The following is an 18,786-nucleotide window of genomic DNA, read 5'->3' on the forward strand; positions in this document are numbered from 1 at the left end:
CAATTCACCAAGTAGATTTCGCTTTCGAGGAGAGAGAGAGTGACGGAGAGAGAGAGAGGGAGAGACTGACGGAGAGAGAGGGGGTATGGTTCAAGTTTCACGTGGCTGTCCATTCGACCCGTATAACATGACAGACATAGGCACGGGGACGAGAAACATGTTTCCGTCACAACGGACAGTCTTTCAGCACCAAGGAGATAGCTAGGCGCAAGTTTCAACCTGATTACGAGACTCCAGCGAGCTGATAAAATGATCTCCTCGGCAGTCGTAAGAGTGATATGCCGGCTACCCCACTGTGCCCCTGGCCTGCCTGGTATCCTTCCGTTTCCAGCTTGAGTCGGGTTCATTTGCACAAAACGGTCGCTTCCATACCTCCGGGGACGTGAATGTTAGAAGGCGAACCAAAACTAAATAAGCCTGGATATGCCAGCCTGCTACTTTCTGGTTAAAGTTCCAAAGAACTTCTTCATAGCAGATTTGCACAAGTACATTTCAAACTTCTCCTGAACTCTAATCAGGACGATACCTAGCGCATGAATCCCTTTTTTATGGTCATTCCAGTTCTATTGGTTGTTTCTTAAATGGATGAAGCAAAAACAGAGGGGACACCTTTCACTGTGATGTACAATAACGTTACATACTAAGCAGGCGTTCAAAAAAAGTTAAATTAGGACGTTGACATGGTGTGCCTGGCAGAGTGAACAACTCGATGAAGCTACATGACATTTAATGGGATTGGTATGCAATAATCCAAGGCTTAGTCATGGATTGTGTAATAGTTCATGGCATTAATCAGTCATCAAAGGTCAGTAGGTGTGAACATGTGGATTTCATGAATATATTCCCCACATCATTGGCATTACAAAAGACAGCATCGCTTGACATTTTATGCCTCGTTATGTCATCAATCTTGTCAGCACTTGTGACAAGATAAATGCCTAAATACCTGTACCAAATACCGTTGTGTTTTGACATCCTGTATGGACCTTTCAACTCCGGAAGCAAAACAAAGAGGACTGTTTCCTCCCAGAATGGAATGTTTTGTCTGTTCTGTAATAGCTGTATGTACAACTTCAGAAGGACAAATGGCTAGCTGTCTCTAGAGATAACACACAGAAAGGATGCTTGCATTATATATATTGACTGTTAATCCAGTATGTATAATGATTAATATACCAGGCCCACATACGCCCACCCCCACCCTCCCTATGCCATGAGAAATGGGCTTGTATGAAATCATTTAATCTGTCCATGTATCACACAAAGGTTGTTTGTGAAAGGTCACTTCTCCAGTTTTCTAGATTATCTTCCTGGAGGTCAATATTCCTTCTTTATTGGAAAAAAGAGCAAATTTTCCTTGTCAAATTCAGTGAAAATGGCTGATTAAGCAACTGTCAAAAGTTCTCTCATTCAATCCATCTTAACTATTTAGGTTGTGGAATGAAAACTGCAGCTGAATAGATTGGTGAGTTACAGCCTGTGTATGTAGGGATGAAAAAGACACTGTACATGTACCAATATGTTGGGCCAATGCAGTACCATGTGGCCTCTGTCCTCAAGTTGCTTATGGCCGGCGGCCAAAACAAGGCTTGTATGTTTAACCTTCTCCCTGCCGTCCCAACCCATGATCAATACAAACTTCCTGCCAAAGGCCTGCCTCAGCAGGGAGGAGGATAAAACCCCAGCCAACATTTCTAGTAGATCAGTGCAATGGTCTAATGGGTAGAGTGTTTGCCTTGCACACAGAGTTCCATCCCAAGCCGAGTCATACCAAAAATGATTCCTACTGCTTTCTCTGCTTAGCACTCATCATTTTGGAAAGAGTACACAGTTTAACACACACCACTACCAGTGGACAAGCTCCCTGCTGTAGTGATTGCACAAAGTTGTGCGGTCCAAGGGCTATTGAAAGGGAGATGGGCACTGCTCTAAGCACCATCTGGTGTGGGAAGGACTTTAACAACATTTTTATTCTAGTTGTTTTGATGGTGGTTGATCTGAGTACGAGGTGATTATGGACAGAAACGTGTACACATGCCCTCGGGATGCGCTCGACAATCTATTACATTATGCTGGGACATTTGAAACGTCCCACGCCGCCTCCTCGCATGGTCGGATCCCATTAGCGGCATTTAACAGATGCAGCTCAACCAATCACAACAGATCATGTTACAAGGTAGGCTTCAAAACATCTCTGGACGGTTCATTCACCCTTCCGCTTCTGAGTGGGATGTAATGCTTTCAACTTACTCTCCAAGCAGAGGAGCGGGTCCGGCTGGTTTTGACGTGTTTTTGTTGGGCTTACCACTTTGTCATGTGTGGGTTAGTGACACAAAAAACAAGACAAAACAAAGTAAAAAGCCCAACAAAAACGCCTAAAAACACGTCAAAAACCAGCTGGACCCACTCCTCTGCTTGGGCAGTACTTTCAACTACGGTAAATGTAATAAGTAGCAACATGGGTGCCTTCAAGAAGAGATACTAGCTATGTAATGGTCAAGCATCAGGGAAAAATGATTAATGCAATCAAAACAAGCTATCTGCCACAAAAAAATCAAGACACCATGGCACATCCAGGTCAAAAGATACAAAAAACAGAAGTTCTGCTGCAGTACCAAGGTCACATACAAGGGGGCCCAAAATCAACCTTGACCTTTGTCTTACCAACACCTACCCACATAACAAATATCATCCAGAGGTTCTCGAGTTATGAGACTATAAAAATCCGGAAACACACCCACACAAACACACCCAAAACAATATCTCCATTTTTCATGGAGATAACTGTGTTACATCTGCTGGGTACATAACACGAATGTTACACTCTGTGTACTGAGATGCAACATACTTGCTGGAACTTTTCCTATATCATAACCATGATGAAATAGGATAAAATGCACAAGGCATTTTATAATAAGACTGGTTTATTTGAATGATCTCATAAGCAGCTGTGAGGCTGAATTGCCGAGACACATTTACATTTCATTTAAAACAAGTACTTCATTTCATCCGCAATAATCAAGGAATACTCGTTAAAATACAACGATGCTTGTTAAAATATGACAATATACACAACAATACTTGTTAAAATAAACAATATACCTAACAATACATGTTTGCACTAGATCGATATTTTAGAGCCCCAATACCCATTATTAGAAAAAAAGCTGACTCCATTCATAATTCTTCCTCATGTAGCACTTTATATTGACTAGGTGGACACCTGGTGTATTGGGTAACATGGTCCTTCTTTTGGTAGATTTGGGAGGGAGCCAATCTTACAGTGAGGACTTACAGCGCTCCCTAGCATCTCTACTTTGAACTGCAGTGCTTTGGTCATCTACTAAAAAAAGAAGAGGATTTTTCCTTTCACTGCTTCACAAAACCGTAACATTTTTCCCATCACGTTTCCGGTTTCCAGACAGTCAGCGCAGTGAATCAGACATCTGATGAAGGTCGACGAGAACCTCTGAAAATTCATGGTGTTTTCTTTGTGTTGGAACAAAGCTCAAAAATACATAGTCTGTATAGCCCAAACTCTAGCTGTCATGGGCTGTAATAGCCCCTCCCGCGGAGTTTGTGCTATGGGCTGACTGGTTACAGGGGGCTGCTATAAGCGCAATTGAAGTAGGCTAAAAAATGCACAATTAAATATTTTCCCCAGTTTACATGGATTTTGTTGATGCAAATCTTTCTTTTTACTTAACTCCAGGAATAATGAGAAACAGATTAGAGCAACTAAATCCACTCTCTGGTCATTCTATGCTGTGAGATCTTTATTAACTGTATATGATTATGATAATCATAACATTCAGCAAGCAGCTTCTGTTCTCCAGAATGCTATCAGTCTAAAACTGATAGTCCAAATCATTAGATTCCTTATGTGGATGGAATGTTAACATTTCTCCTTTAATAAAAACTCAACATTTACAGCTACAGGAATATTTCCTAATAGCCCCAAACCCTACCCTACAAACTGGAACCATTAATGACAACAGCATCTGCCTTTGTTGGAACTGTACCAAAAAACATCCACTATATACAAGAACATAATCTTTACAAACAGGCCTCATGTTACAATTACTGCAATGATGTTGACACCAAATACTTTCTAAGATAGGCCAAAAGAACAGTTTCCTCAACTAAATTTACATCTCTATTGCACTATTCAACATTACTTGGACCATTCTAATCTATTAAGCTGATGGGGGCAGTCAGGAGATTTCCAAATACGACAGGTTGTGAAAGGATTATAACAGAGGCAGTGTGAAAACTCTCCTGACTGCCCACTTCACAGTTTTGAAAACGAACTAGCCCTTAACCATTTCCCTGTAGCCTAACAAAAATAACCAGTACAAATGCGGGTTCCAGAAGGCTACGTAGCATGGGGAGGGTTAATAAAAAATGCATTGATCTGAATGTCACACCCCTACAGTGGTCCCTGATGAGGTTCTAAACTTTTAAAGAAATAAATGTTTGTAGGTTTATAAAACTGTACATCACAGGAATGCTAAAATATACACACAATGTCATGTATTACATCTTAAGCACTGATTTCTAATGTTGAAAAGCTGTAGGAAGAAACATTGTCAATGTTCAACACTGCCACCAATTTGCTGTTTGGATACTATTCAGTTGTCTAGTTACATCTGCTACAAAATTTGCTGTCTAGGACATCAAGTTCACAGAGAAATGACACTAGAAAAAACGGCTGTTTTACTTTCCTTGAGTAGGAAAAATACTCTCATCACCTACTCAGAAATGAGTATACAGAAAGGCTTTTGCACCGCCAGGACTGACTCTTGCTGCACCTTCACTGAAAGTAAATATACAACTCTGTATATTTTCAGCCTGGCCTGGACAATGTTAACAGTTTACTCCAACTTTCCCACAGTGATTTGTGGTCCCAGCCCTCCCACTGCCCACAGACGACCTCCCCTGATGGCGTCCAATGTCTGCACTGCCTTGCCACCTCCATCTACCGTTCCTAACACCTGAAAATAAAATCAACCATATGTGAATAGTTTCATCAGGTTGGTAAATCCCTGGGTATCAAGGTTCTCTTGTTCACCACAAATACCAATTACCTGCCTGGGAAGCAAAACCCAGTATATAAACTATCGACCTGAGGAAAGCAGCTGAAGGAGTCCCAAAACATTGGCAGGTAAATGGCATTAATTGTGTACAAAGAACCCACAAATAAACATGCATCCTTGCAAGGATAAGAATACCCAATCGTGAAAGGTTTATCATGAAAGGTTTATCTGCTGTTGTGATAAATGAAGGGACTTGGGAAAGCTAAGTTCCCAGGGTCCTGTTTCATGATATTTTGCTGTGAGTAGAGTTTGACACTGTCTCAGCACCCCCTATCTATTAAATCCAGTATTGCAGATATATTTAGTGCACTCAGCAACAAGAAAGCAAGTGGCACTTTAACACCAAATGGAAGTGTATATACTAGTAAGCCATTATTTCTGAACAAAGTCATAAATGTACTATCATCATTAGTGAAATAGGTGAGGGAGACCTAACCAAACTGAATGAACCCAATCTCTGAGCAGATGTAGGAAAGCCAAATTGTAAAATTTCTCAAGCTCTCAGTTCCACGGAGCAGCAGGCCATTTTACAGGCTTTTCAGTGGGCCTTTCCATAAAGAAAGGCTAGTTGCTCTGCAGAACTGGGAACTTGAGAGACGCCATGGCCGGTCATGTTAGGCGACATGAGGAAATAGATGGCACAGATCTTCTTTGGAAACCAGATGAGAATCGTAGGCATGGTCGTCCATCTTTGACACTTAAGAAGGTGATCAAAGAGGATGTGGGTCTTCTCTGCTCTGTCATGCTCGACAGGGACCTGTGGAGACATTTGTGTCACCTCACAGAGAATGAACTGAACTGAACCAAACTGAACTGAGAGACGTTACAATTTTGCTTTTTTACTGCTTGGAGATTAGAATGAACCATCAGTGTCCATACGTTTCCATTCTTCATCTGTATGAACTGAGCACTGTTGGTGCCGCTTCCGCCCGCCAGAACCACGTCGTTGTCGCAGAACTGGGCGCAGTACAGGAACTCTCCGCCCTTCCCCGCGGGGAACGGTATCGTCTGCAGCAGGGTGCGCTCCTGGAAGTGCCACAGCTTGAGGGAGTCCTTCGCAACCCACGAGCCTGTCAGGACCTTGTTGTCCTGCAAATACATGTACAAGCATGGAGGACATTATTGAGTGTTGAGATGCATGTGCCTCCTGACACTATTGAACATCGAATCTCACAAATCATACTGTTGTATTTCTCTGTCATTGGTGACACATGCACTTTAAACAGAAGAAACAATGGAGAAACAAAAGGAAGAAAACCCTCAACTGTTTCTTTAGAATTAGTGTCATGCCATCATTTTCTTTTTTTCTTCTTTCGAAACATTTGACATAAGTCACTTTTGCTACTGTCATTCTGTTGTCATCATTAGTCATGAGCATAAATATAATTGCATGATAGGCAAGAGTATTAGTTTCATACTGTACCTGAGTAATCCCATTATATATTAATTAGTCTTACCTTGATATCTAGGGCTGGCCCACAAACATGCGGCCCACCGATCACCCTCTTGGCACCTCCCTTTGTTCTGCGATCCCATATCTGAATTTGTGGAGAAAAAAATACATTTTTGTCTCAGGGTGTATCCAATATGTAATGTCCTTGGTATATCTAAACATGCTTCTATATTGGAAAAACTGTGGTGCATTATAAGACTCCCACCTGAGAGTTTCTAATAACTGGGCCCAAGATCTGATCACATGACCCCAAAAGATCTGCAAACACCTGCTCAGAGAAGAGCACTTTCATGTTTTTAAAGAGATTACATATCCCAGCATCCTCTAGCTGTCCGACTTAAAAAGTCTGCCCCCCCCCCTCCCCACCTTGAGACTGTTGTCCCATCCAGCAGTAATGAACATATAGTTGTCCGTGGGGTGGAACTTGATGGCGTATATCCTCCTGCTGTGCCCTGATGTCGGCTGGACGTCCTCAATCAGAGGGTTGGGCGCCTCCAGAGTCTGCAACAGCTGAGGGAAGGGTCAAAGGTGAGACATACCGACAGAAATTAGGAGACAACACAGATTGAAAAATGTGGAAAAATGTTATTTCAGACTATTCAAGGTAACAGTTACTCAAGTAAATCACCATTTGACCGTTTCCAAAATCTATCCAGTCGCTTGAATAATTGATTTAAACAATGGACACATTTATTGATAAGCAGCTACCCTATATTTGCTGCTGAAATGTGTACGTTACGTTAGTATTCTAGAGTTGCGCATACCTCAAAAGTCTTGCTGTCATACATCCGTATGTGCCTGTCCTTCCCTACCGTGGCAAACACAGTTCCATCCAGGTTGAAGTCCATGGCATTTATTTCATTCTTGTCCTCTGTACATGAAAGTTATATCTGTGAGACTACGACTACCCGGTTGGCAATGTTGATGAAAATGGCAGCCATTAGAAAATGGAAACAAAAAAAAACAGTAGCCCCCTCCCCCCCTTGACACTACTAGTCTATAAGAAACAATACCAATTTCTATGGTGTTACATTGTATCTAACCATGATAGAAACTATTCTGACATGATTCACATGTCAGTGACATTTACAGACAACCAGTACAAGTTAGTGACTTTGACATGCTGAACTGTTTTTTTCCAGTTACATGTTAAGTACTAGTATGGACTTGTTCTGTCAGTTCACTCTAGTGATGCTGAAGAAAAGTGATGGATGTCACTCTAAATGTCCAGGAAGTAATCTCCGTATCTTATCCAGTTGTAGAGATTGATTTGTCTTCAAGTACCCGGTAGACTGTGTGTGCACATGTCTTTAAGTTCACAGATAGCCTATAAGTGTTATACACAGGACCTACCCTGCAGGCTATGTGTGCACATGGATGTCTCTAGCTGCCAGCAGCCGATGTTGCCGTCAGCCCCAGCCTCCAGGATTATCCCATTGTCCAGAGGGTGGTAGCACAGGGACATGACAGCCAGACCACGCCGACTCGACCCCTTCTTCAGGGCAAGGTTCATCTCCCCATTCTCTGGGTTGTACAACTGTGAAAAGGGAACTTTGTCATCATGTTGTCGCTTGCAGCACATTGTCTAAAAACAGGTTTCAGAAGTGAAGCTAGAGAATACAAACTTGTGACTGCTGTTTGCTCCTCAGCAGTCGAAAATGTTTGAAATAACATCCTGTTCATATCCTTTTGAAACAGGTTTCTGAAGTGAAGCTAGAGAATGAAAACTTGTGACTGCTGTTTACTAAAAATTGTGAACAGCTGCATGTTAATGATAAAGCCAGACTTCCAAGATAGCTTTCTTGTATAGAAAACTGTCTTTCTCATAACAACTTAACAAGTGACGTCATCCTTTGAGCAGCTTTGTAAATGGTTGACAAAAGACTTTGCCATCTTACCAGACAAAAGGCATGCACTGTTAAGTGAAGTAATGGGGCATGATGTCCATCAACATTTGTCAATTACTGCAAATGTTTCCCCAACATTTTCAGCAAAACTGCTTGTCCCCTAATGGTCTCCAGTAAAAAAAAGTCATTATCAAGTATTGCACCATTTCCAAATTCCCCTTTCACTTTCACATCTATTCATTTACATTAGTGACCACCTCTTTATAAGAATGTGACCACTTTTTGGAGGTCTCTTAGACAATTTTTCCCACTAACAAAAGAATGAAGCTTAAGAATCCTGTCTATAGTGTCACCACATAGACAAGATTTTATCAGTCTCCTGAGTGGTCTTTTGGGGCAGTTTTGCCTGTACATACCTGTATCCAAATCTATTGTAGCTGCCAAGTCTCTTCTGTTCTTTCTTCCAAATAGGACAGGACAGAGGAGCCTTGGCAGCTATAACAGGTTTGAATACGAGGCTAACATCATCATCATCATGATTTAGCATTGTCTGTGGGTTATGCCGCCCCTTATGGGGTGACATACCCTTTCATTAGCTGATACAAGACGGAGATGCCCCAGGTCTCCCGTGCGGGTGAATGGTGTAAATCACCGTATGGCTGATATGAGACGGAGGTTCGCCAGGCCTCCATCCGGGTGATTTGTAGTGAATCACCAACTCCAGACAGAAGGAATTTGGACCGCACAAACCGGGGCATGCCCCTACTTTTGGAAACGTGTGGAGAATTTTGTTTTGTTTATTTCATTAAGTTTTTTAATGTGCGTGGGATGTGGCTCTCCCCAAGCACGGGACCTCTATTTAACGACTCCTATCCGAGGGATAACACACCTGTACTGCACCATTGCCGAACCCCACGGCCAGCTGGTTTCCAGCGAGAGAGAACTGCAGACTGTATGCTCCGGCTAACTCCCGCTGGACGGGGATGTGACTCTGCACCGACAGCTTACTGAAGGGATCCAACTCCTTACTGATCTCCCTCCCAGCATCCAGGGCTGCCTCCAGACGTCTTCTTGCCATGGCAGGGTCGGGAGACTGTTTAAGGTGATACCAGAGAGGACGGGTGCTTCCTCAGTAGTCACTGCATCCTGAAGAATCATAATAAAGCTTTAAAAACATCCAGTTCATACAGGCTGGGTCTCAAATTACCCAAATTAACAATTTCTTTGTTTTCTTTCTGCATTGTGCATGTCACATTGTTTAGACACCTGTTTTTGTACAAACAGGTGTTCTTAGTAAGGGCTAACATAAGGAATGCAACAATGTTACATGACTTGAGTGTTGTTAAGGAGATTTGAGATTATCATCTTGGTATGGAGGGGAGGGGGGCTCCAGAGAATGCTGCTGATAATACAGGTGTCTGTAGGGCTGTCTCCAGGACCTGTCCCTCCGCTGGGACAGAAATTTGCTTGTTGGGACGGACAAAAAATCTGAACTACTTTTCATGAAACTGATGAAAATGTATTTTCATAACCTTAAAATGACAGATTAAACAACAAAAATGAAAAAAATGGGTTCCCAAACAATGAGTGGAACGGGAAAAAAATTAAAGCTGGAGACAGCCCTGGGTGTCTGGTACACTAGCTGAAAAGGAGCAAGTTACAATTGAGAATACAGGTGGGAACAGACTTTCTAAAACTTTTAATTCGCACAGAATTGTTGAAAAAAACTTTCTCTGGAAACAGAAAAGTAATAACGTTAAATGTACAGACAACAACTGAGCTTGTTTCTGTGTCAAGTCTTACTTTGAACAGTATTGAGATATGACTCTTCCAGTATTGTCCAAGTAAAAGTACCACAGTGAGAATTGGGGCAGCATTCACTACTACCTCCTTCAGGCACGGTAGTATCAGTTTTAAGCTGCATTAGAGAGGCTCTCACTGAAGCCATTTCTGTGTGCCTCGGGCATCTTCAAACTTACAGAGCATGACTAATCCTAGCAAACTCAAAGCCCCTCTACAAATTAACGTGGGTGTGAAGTGGCATACAGATGACTGAAGTGGTTTTGCATGGTCATTGGGTTACCCTGGGTGCTATTTTTTGCAGCACAGCATAAACCTGAGGAAAAGAAAGGACACTCCAATCCATGGAATATTGCAATTGCGTACAGTGGGTTCTACTATGGAATTGCACATGAAAAAGGAGGAACACTTCCCTACATGATAGGAATAGACAATGAGGGCTAATCCTATGGCCTAAGGAAAGTCTTAGACCTGGTACACATACTGATATAGGCAATATCACAGGGAAAGAAACTGAATTCAACAACTTGTTTTCTGTGAAAGTATGATTTTGAATGAGTTACAATAACTTAAGTTTCAAATTTGAACTCCTTTGAAAGCTTATTATGATAACATGACTTTGACGTACGTTTGTACAAGTATATTCACCACCTATTTACATGACATTGTGCAGTCCACAAGTACATGTACTTCAGTAAAGCTCTTCACAAAGACTTGGCAATCTATACAAGCTCCTTTAGTAAATCTCACCGAATTTAGAAAAGCACATCAACCAACCACAAATCTTGAAGACACAGACTCAGGCTCACGTTCACTCAATACCAAGGCAGGAATATCACCTCATGAGGCCACCGTACAAGGCAAACAACTGGCTGGAAGTCTTGCTGCCTCCAGAATGATTTAAAGTGCTATTTATGCTGCAGGTTATAGACCCAGCGGTCTGTAAATCTTTGATGAGTTTAACGACCTGCAGATGACGCAAACACCCTTCAACACGACAGTGCCTCACTGCCACTATTCTTCTCTCCGAGTCCGCGACACTGACCCCTGCAATTCCGGGATTTGTTCCTGGGAAGGAGGCTTAGAAACCAGGTTGACCTTCAGGACCTCCTATGGAAGGCGGGAATGAGATCGACCTCCAGAGTTGTCCCAGATAAAACCCTGCTGCTTGGTGATATATTTGTTACTATGACAACAAGCACAGGTGCATGAAACTGGCAGGAGACTTGAGACAAATGTATCCAAACTCCATCAATCAAAGCTAAGGTTTGACAAAAGCTTTATGTGTTGCAGTGAAGTAGGCTCTTTCTAAGAAATCCGCTGGCAGCAGTGTTTTTTGTTGCATGAATAAAGAGCATTTGTTCGATGGTTCAGAAGACATTTCTGGCATAATGAGAGTTCGACCAGGGATCAGTGGGAAATAATCCAGAGATTTATGTTTTGCGTCACAAAAAGCTCATATTACAGTGAAAAATAAACTATTACATTCTCAACAATAGTTAAACAGGTTTTATTGTTTGTTTGATGCCATTGTTTGAATACTAAATGGATGGTATGTTTACAAAGGTTTGGCAGAGATCACGTGGACTAAAAAGTTGCTACAAAGCACATAACATGTTATTAGACTATCATTGCACATTGTGAGATCTGTGTACTTGTATACCGCACACATCTTTTTGGGCCTTTGAATAAGTGATCTGGGATGTTCAAGTCCCATATATATAATTGATGGCGGCTGCTGAAAGACCCAATTATTCACTTGAACCCTTTGAGGTTTGCATTGACAACGGCATAACCAACCACTCATACACATACATGCATGTAGATGCTTTTGGTGACTCTCAGGTGGTCTATACATATATGGTTTGAATTGTATAAACAGGCATCCAACGCTATAATGACGCCTGTTACAGAACAAACAGTCAAAGATCACACAAAAAGCAGGAAGCCAGTATGTGCACATGATTTTTCCAAAGAGGAACAATATGTCACTTTCCAACTCAAGATTGTCCAAATTCATTCACTCATGATCAAACCTAAACAGTCCGGAGAGATCTCATCCTAGGCAACACCAATTTGATTTACTTTTTTTTGGGGGACATTCTTATGTAACATTTTAATCAGACGACATCATGAAAACAGAGCGCTGTGAGGAAAACTTGCATCTGACTCTGTTCCAATGAACTGAACAACCTTAAAGTTTGTCCCCTGTAGGCTGACTCTCAGCGAGTCAAGCTGGTCTCAGTCATGATGTTAATAACTTAGGAAGAAGAGAAGTTGTTCCATAACCTTGAAGTGACTTTTGGTCTTGTTATGTGGTGACCATTGAGTAAAAAAAAACAAAAAACACACCTCCTAATTATCCTTATCCCCACCTTTGGGTCCAGCCACTACTGACATATTGGGGACAGGTTTTCCATCATTCAGCAGGAATTTGTCCCTTTTTACAGGTTAGTCTATTTCATGGTCTGTGTGCATGTAAAGGCCTTCATTATCCAATGATAAATAGGTGACAACTGTGTCACTTTTTATAGGCCAAAGGATCTATCTAATGGTCTGTGTATGTGTAAAGGTCGTATGTAACTGATTCTTTGTGAAGGCTTCAAGACATTTATCAGTGCAAGCAGACTCCAATGCTTTGGTTCAATGCAATCACTCTGACAACCAAATACACTGATATGAACTTAAGACAGCAAGCATTGATGATGGACATTGCCTTTGAGACAGCATAGTTTTGTTCCTTTGAACTGGAACAAATTTCTGTCGTCGGTTAACATGATGATGATGATAAATGTTCCAAAAACATTTATTTAGATTTAACATTTAATTGACAGACATTAGTTGCAGCCTTAGTGACCTTCAAAGATTGGAGCTCTTACAATGATGATTGTAAAACAATTTTCAAGGCCTCTAATTATAAGTTAGAGCTAGAGTTACATGTAGTTTTACAATCATCATTGTAAGAGCGCTAAACTTCTAAGGCTGAGTCTTCTTATATAGGAGTTAAATCAACACAAACTCAAGGAGTTAAAGGGGCATATTGTAGAATCTGGTTTGCAAAAACTACAAATAGTAAGAATTTGAAAGATCTACACAAAGATTCACATTTGTAACTTATTTGTTACTTATTTCCAACATATTCCCGTCATTTTGTCACATTTCCACCATTAATAAACGACGAAAAACGCAAAACGTGTAAAATCTGATTCATTTACATATTAACTTGCGTCCCGCAACTTAAAATGCAAATAAGCCAGAGTAGAACGCTACGAAAAATCCGAATCGACCGTTATGGTCGGTGTTCGAGCGTCACAGGAAAATCACCACAAGTGACCAAACTTCAGAACGTCGGGCGTTCGATCGCGTGTTCGGTGGTTCGTCGGATCGGAATGTTGGACAAGATGGCGGCCAATTCAAGCGGCGCCGGGGATGGCGTATATAATTTTTTTCAAGACGTTCGCACGACACTACAAAGTCGCATCGGTACGTGATGAATATTGCTGTGCAGTGTAATAGGGTAGATTCAACTAATGATGTAGAATAATAACCAAAAACAAAGAATTTTGTTTTATGTTCATGTCACAATATGCCCCTTTAAGGTTCAAAGACAATGAACTGAGTATGTCAAAAATTGTCCTGAAAATTCTCCACAGTCATACAACACACAAGTACAGTAACATCTAAATGACAGACAACAGTTGCAACCTTAGTGACCTTCAAAGTTTGTAGCAATTCTAAAACAGATTCCAAGGTCAAAAAGGCTGAGTCAGATATTTAGGCATAGGAGTCCAGTTAATGCAAACTCAAGCAGTTAAGGTTCACAGGCAATGAACAGACTAAGTCATCTTTTGTCGAAAAGCGTTCTGAAAATTCTCCACAGTCATACACCATGCAAGCAACCCAGGCTACCTGGACGGAGGAAATGAAAAGATCACCTTTCCAGGTGTGCATACACCTGTGCAGGTAACCTAGCAACAGTCTTGTACTTCAGAGTGTCCCTAAAATGTCTGCTGACAAACAGAGGGACATTATCCCGTGCAAATGGGGTGAGAGAGGCATGCCTGTCCTACATATTTTGGGGACACGGTGTTACCTGTATAAACAAGAGAAGCGTGCATGGGTCGTGCATTCTTACTTGGAACACCTGTACTGAGGCATGCTTACACGTTCTTAAGATAAATCTCCCTCTTACAAATCTTTAAGTAAACTCATCTTTCACACAGGTTTCACAAGTCCTGTTGTATCAAACCATGGTCTGTGCATCTTATCTTGCTGCCTACAGAAATCTGCTGAAAGGATAAGTCAACCGTAATCGTGAGAAAAGTTCCTTTAAGATGTCTCAGGGCTTGTCATTCCTTGTGGGACGTTCAAAGGATATTTTCTTGTGCTGACACAAATAGATTTCTTTTAAATCTAGGGACACATCAGATTTTACAATTAAGAAGATGGAACAGAAATTTTTCCTGTGGCACAGTACTTTGGAAAGAAAGTCATAAACAAAACTAAAAGCAGAAGTGCATGCAGGTGTCAGTAGATAGTGACAGTTCATTATGTGTGATCACGCCTTTGGAACAATCGTTAAGTTGGTATGGCGGGTCTTGTCATGTTTCTGTAGAAAGCCAAAAGCAGATGTGTTCAACAACTTCAAAGATGTTGACAGACGCAGACTTAATGATGGATGAGATAAGAGGATAAGCCTTTTTGTCCTGTAAGGTTTGACCCATTCAAGAGCACTCAATGGTAAATGTTCCTCAAACATTCTAACATGGCAACATAACTCAATGCCATTTACTCGAGTGCTCCTTGAGTACAATGTTTTACATTCAGTCAATACATTTTTTTCCGTACTCTCACAATGTTTACCAGGCTAATACAAGGGACATTTTGGCCAGAGTAACCCGTGACAGTTTTTCTGTACTCTCACAATGCTTACCAGGCTAAGAAAAGGGACATTTTGGCCAGAGCAGCCTGTGATGTTCAAACAGATAGTCCCTTTTATCAGTGAATAGTTTCATCAGGTTGGAAAATCACCAGGTATTAAGGCTTTATCGGTGAATAGTTTCATCAGGTTGGAAAATCACCAGGTATTAAGGTTCTTTGTTCATAACGAATACCTATTACCTGCCAGTGTTTTGGTAGTCCTTCTGCTTATAATTCCTCCTGGGGCAATACTGACTGGCTCTACTTAGAATACATTGTAGGTTCAGTGCGGCTTAGCAGTGGGCAGTTACACATGTCACATCTACTAACATAATTCCACCAGGGTACATAATTCTGCCACCCTGAAAATATACGTCCAAACAGATCTCCAACCCAACATCCGCCAGTATAATGCACTCCTGTATATCTAAACTGTGCATGTACATGCAGGTTGCTGCACTAGGAATCTCTCAAACCCAGTTTTTCAAAGTGGCAGATTCATGTAACTCAGCAGATTAATGTTAATGGAGGTTACATGTAGAACCAGTCATTGCCGTGAGATAGATAGTAGGAGGATTACTGAAACATTGACACTGGTACTTACCACACACAATTCCCTATAACCTTCTTACCACACAACAGACACCAGCATGTCAGCAAGTATTGCAAACTCACGTTCTTAAGTGTGAAATTGAATATTCATGAAAGAAATTTACAGTAGACTCACCTCCACTTTGCCCTGAGAGTTTGCTGATGCTGGACTGACTTTCCGTCAGTGTTGATCTGGGACCGCTCAGAAGTTGAGACAGCTGTGACGGGGACAGTTCATAAACCTCTGGGGGTGGGGTGAATGAGATGTGATAACTGATACATATTAAGAGTCGGATTCTTCTATTCTTGAGCATTTTGTTTGAGTACATGGCATTACACAATTTACAGAAGCATAAATGTAAAAAAGTCAATTCAAGGCCTGTTTGAAATGCAACTGTCTCAGAATTCTGGAATGTCCCTTAACCATTGTTTACCTGACAGCATACTTCACATTTTCATAAATAAGTCATCATTTAACAATTAAGCCATCAGTCATGGAAGAATAAACACAATTGTCAGCTCACAAAAAGGACCAATTATTTGTCTACAAACAAAGCCGACATTTTTTTCTGCTGTCTTTTCTATTGGTAAGTGGAGAATGACATGTATGGCTAAGAGGACATCTAACGCTCTGACTCTGAAAAACACAGGCAAGGACCATGAAGAGTGTATTTACTCTGCAGCTGTTCTCTCAACAAGACTTTCTGTTAATGACACTCTAAACGTTGCTTATAAAACCACAGTACACTCTGCTGAACTGTGTAAAACCAGCCTGTCACTTGAGCTAATGTTATTACATTTAATGTAGACATGTGACTGTCAATTAAACCCAACTATCAATGCAGAAACCACACTGGGCAATGTACAACATAACACTGGCCACACTTAGTGCATTCTGCCCAATCTGTGAACCATATAAGTTTACACAGTGGAACAAGAAACAACAAAGCCACTGAGTTTTTAGGGCAATGGCTTCCAGTTAGGCAAAAGCAAAATTAGAGTCTTTGGTCCCTTATGTCATGACAATTTGCATAATGATGACTTTAAAAAAGAAAAACTCTCTGTTAATAGTGGAAGGTAGATTGAATAATAAAAACACAGTTGAGCACAGAAATATCTCTTAAACCCTTCATACATGTTTTATATACTCCATCGTCCTGTAACTGTCATCTAACAATAACGTTACAACAAATGTCAGCCATGCCATTCTAAAGGGTAACGTTTCAGCAAAATGCTATGTTTCTTTTTTAACTACAACGACACAAAAGCTCTTACGTCAACGAATCAATATTTAATCAGTCTTAACTTAATTTAAACACTCAAACTTTCTCTTGCTGTGTGCCCAGGTCAAACAATTATTGCCTCATTGGTCACTATGTGCAAACACTTTGAGAGGACTTTAAGGTTTGCAGTGTTGGAGTGTCGTTTATTATTAGATGATCACCTAGGCAATGGAATTTTTGTATACCAATTTGATTGACAAGTAAGTTTTCAAACTCATGGTGGAACTTAGGTTTAGAACTAATACACGTTATAGCAACATTTGGAAAATTTGAAAGTTAAAAAAAAAGGCTTTAGTTTAAGTTCTTACGAGTTCTTAGATTTTAACCAATCTGGCCATTATGAACCCGTCCTTAAATAAAGTATAGAAATAGTGCATGTGGGAAATTTATTTTTCCAGATCTTCTAAGTCGACCATTTAGTTTATAAAATCAAACCAAGGAGGTTGGCCTGGCAGTAAGAAAACGTTAGTATTTGTTACTGTCTTCCACCACAACGTTTGCTTTGAGATTACTTTCATCCAAGGAATTTGCCGGATAAGCTTGCCCAATGAAGGAGAACTATTCTGTCAAAGGAATACTTCTTATTTCTATAGCAATACCTATTAGTGTATAATGTACTGACTGGTGAGGGTATTTTTGATATACATAATTAATACATAATCTCTTAAATATATAGCTTATAATGGAGATCTACTATACATTTACAATCAATGGAGTTTCTATGTCTTTGTTTAGTAGCATTTTGTACTGTGTGTGAATACTGAGTTAACCAACATAAACAGTGAAACCAAGAAGTTTGGTTAAACCTCCTTGGTGAAACCCAATTTGTTGCCAGGGGAGCTACAACCAGAGGGCTCAGTATTTAGGTGTGGTGTCTGAGTCACTGAAATACGTACTGCGAATATCTGAGAGAATATTCTCAACATAGTGTGATACCAAATTGCATAAACAGGCATGTCAAAATTCATCATATTTGTGCAAACTCTACAAAAAAAGCGGACAAACCAAAAGGCATTGTTTAGGGTAAAACTAAAAGTGAAAGTTTTTGTGCCAGTTTCCCAGTCAGCAAGTCTGTTTCTTCGGTCATCCTGCATTATTTCAGTCACCTTTCTCGTGATAACATTTTTTTCTTCTTCTTAAAAACTCGGGTGCGGTTTTATATATCGGTTCTTTTTTTCACACATCTTCCCCCATCCAGAAGCATTCCTGGTTCATCCCTAAATTAATTGTTTTTGGTTTATCATTAGCATCATTACCACATAATAGAATGTCCCTGGTTCCTATTTGGATGAAGGTGGTTGACGTGATTCTATGCTGTACTAGTACATGTAGTTATTAGAAAACTTGTGGCAAACCAAGGTAAACTTTTTTAGTCATTAATGTCGAGAGCTCCATGACCTCATGCATGGGTAAAAAAAAAAAAATTGGGCTTTTGTTGAAGACTCTGGCCATCCTTAGATCAAGATCCTGCACAAAGAAGATACCACAAGATCATCACCTACCTTTCAGACCAGTATCGGACCAGCAGATACCCAGCAAAAGGCATAAAATCATCGAAATACCGGAAAGTCGACTGCACTGAATTTGTTGTCCGCGCGCTAGCAACAAAGGGTCAGTGGGGTTAAAGGTCAAGAAAACTCGTACTCAGGCTATAATGTCCTAAGCCTATCTTCTGGGGAGGAAAACAAGGAAAACTGCCTTTATACTTTCAATTAATCACTAAAATTACTTAACTAGAGCTTCTCACATCAAATCTGGTTCTCAAAGCGTTTGTTTCGCTTTCTTCAAGTAGTTAT

The 18,786-nt window shown here is 40.7% G+C and overlaps 1 protein-coding gene across 3 annotated transcripts; it reads right to left on the reverse strand.

The window, feature by feature from the left end:
• Positions 1 to 3,755: 3,755 nt before the first annotated feature.
• LOC136440091 (uncharacterized WD repeat-containing protein all2124-like) lies at positions 3,756 to 18,624 on the reverse strand. 3 transcript variants are annotated; one of them, XM_066435881.1, is made up of 9 exons: positions 18,493 to 18,624; positions 15,844 to 15,951; positions 9,286 to 9,542; positions 7,903 to 8,086; positions 7,314 to 7,420; positions 6,916 to 7,059; positions 6,554 to 6,634; positions 5,976 to 6,185; positions 3,756 to 4,994 (listed from the first exon to the last, which is right to left on the reverse strand). In XM_066435881.1, the coding sequence occupies exons 3-9, from the start codon at positions 9,472 to 9,474 to the stop codon at positions 4,875 to 4,877; spliced, it is 1,035 nt and encodes a 344-aa protein (XP_066291978.1). In that variant the 5' UTR covers positions 9,475 to 9,542; positions 15,844 to 15,951; positions 18,493 to 18,624; the 3' UTR covers positions 3,756 to 4,874. The 3 variants fall into 3 exon arrangements, with proteins under 3 accessions (XP_066291978.1, XP_066291979.1, XP_066291980.1); XM_066435882.1 differs by lacking the exons at positions 15,844 to 15,951; positions 18,493 to 18,624 and adding an exon at positions 10,974 to 11,175; XM_066435883.1 differs by lacking the exons at positions 15,844 to 15,951; positions 18,493 to 18,624 and adding an exon at positions 10,947 to 11,175.
• Positions 18,625 to 18,786: the final 162 nt, after the last annotated feature.

The sequence above is a fragment of the Branchiostoma lanceolatum genome, chromosome 8, assembly GCF_035083965.1.
Source record: "Branchiostoma lanceolatum isolate klBraLanc5 chromosome 8, klBraLanc5.hap2, whole genome shotgun sequence".
Lineage (NCBI taxonomy): Eukaryota > Metazoa > Chordata > Leptocardii > Amphioxiformes > Branchiostomatidae > Branchiostoma > Branchiostoma lanceolatum.

Coding starts and splice junctions, on each gene's coding strand:
- LOC136440091 (XM_066435881.1), bottom strand. CDS start 9,474: ATGGCAAGAAGACGTCTGGAGGCAGCCCTGGATGCTGGGAGGGAGATC. Junction 8,087..9,285: donor TCGGCAATGGTGCAGTACAG/GTGTGTTATCCC, acceptor CCCTTTTCACAG/TTGTACAACCCAGAGAATGG. Junction 7,060..7,313: donor ATGACAGCAAGACTTTTGAG/GTATGCGCAACT, acceptor CCCTTCCCTCAG/CTGTTGCAGACTCTGGAGGC.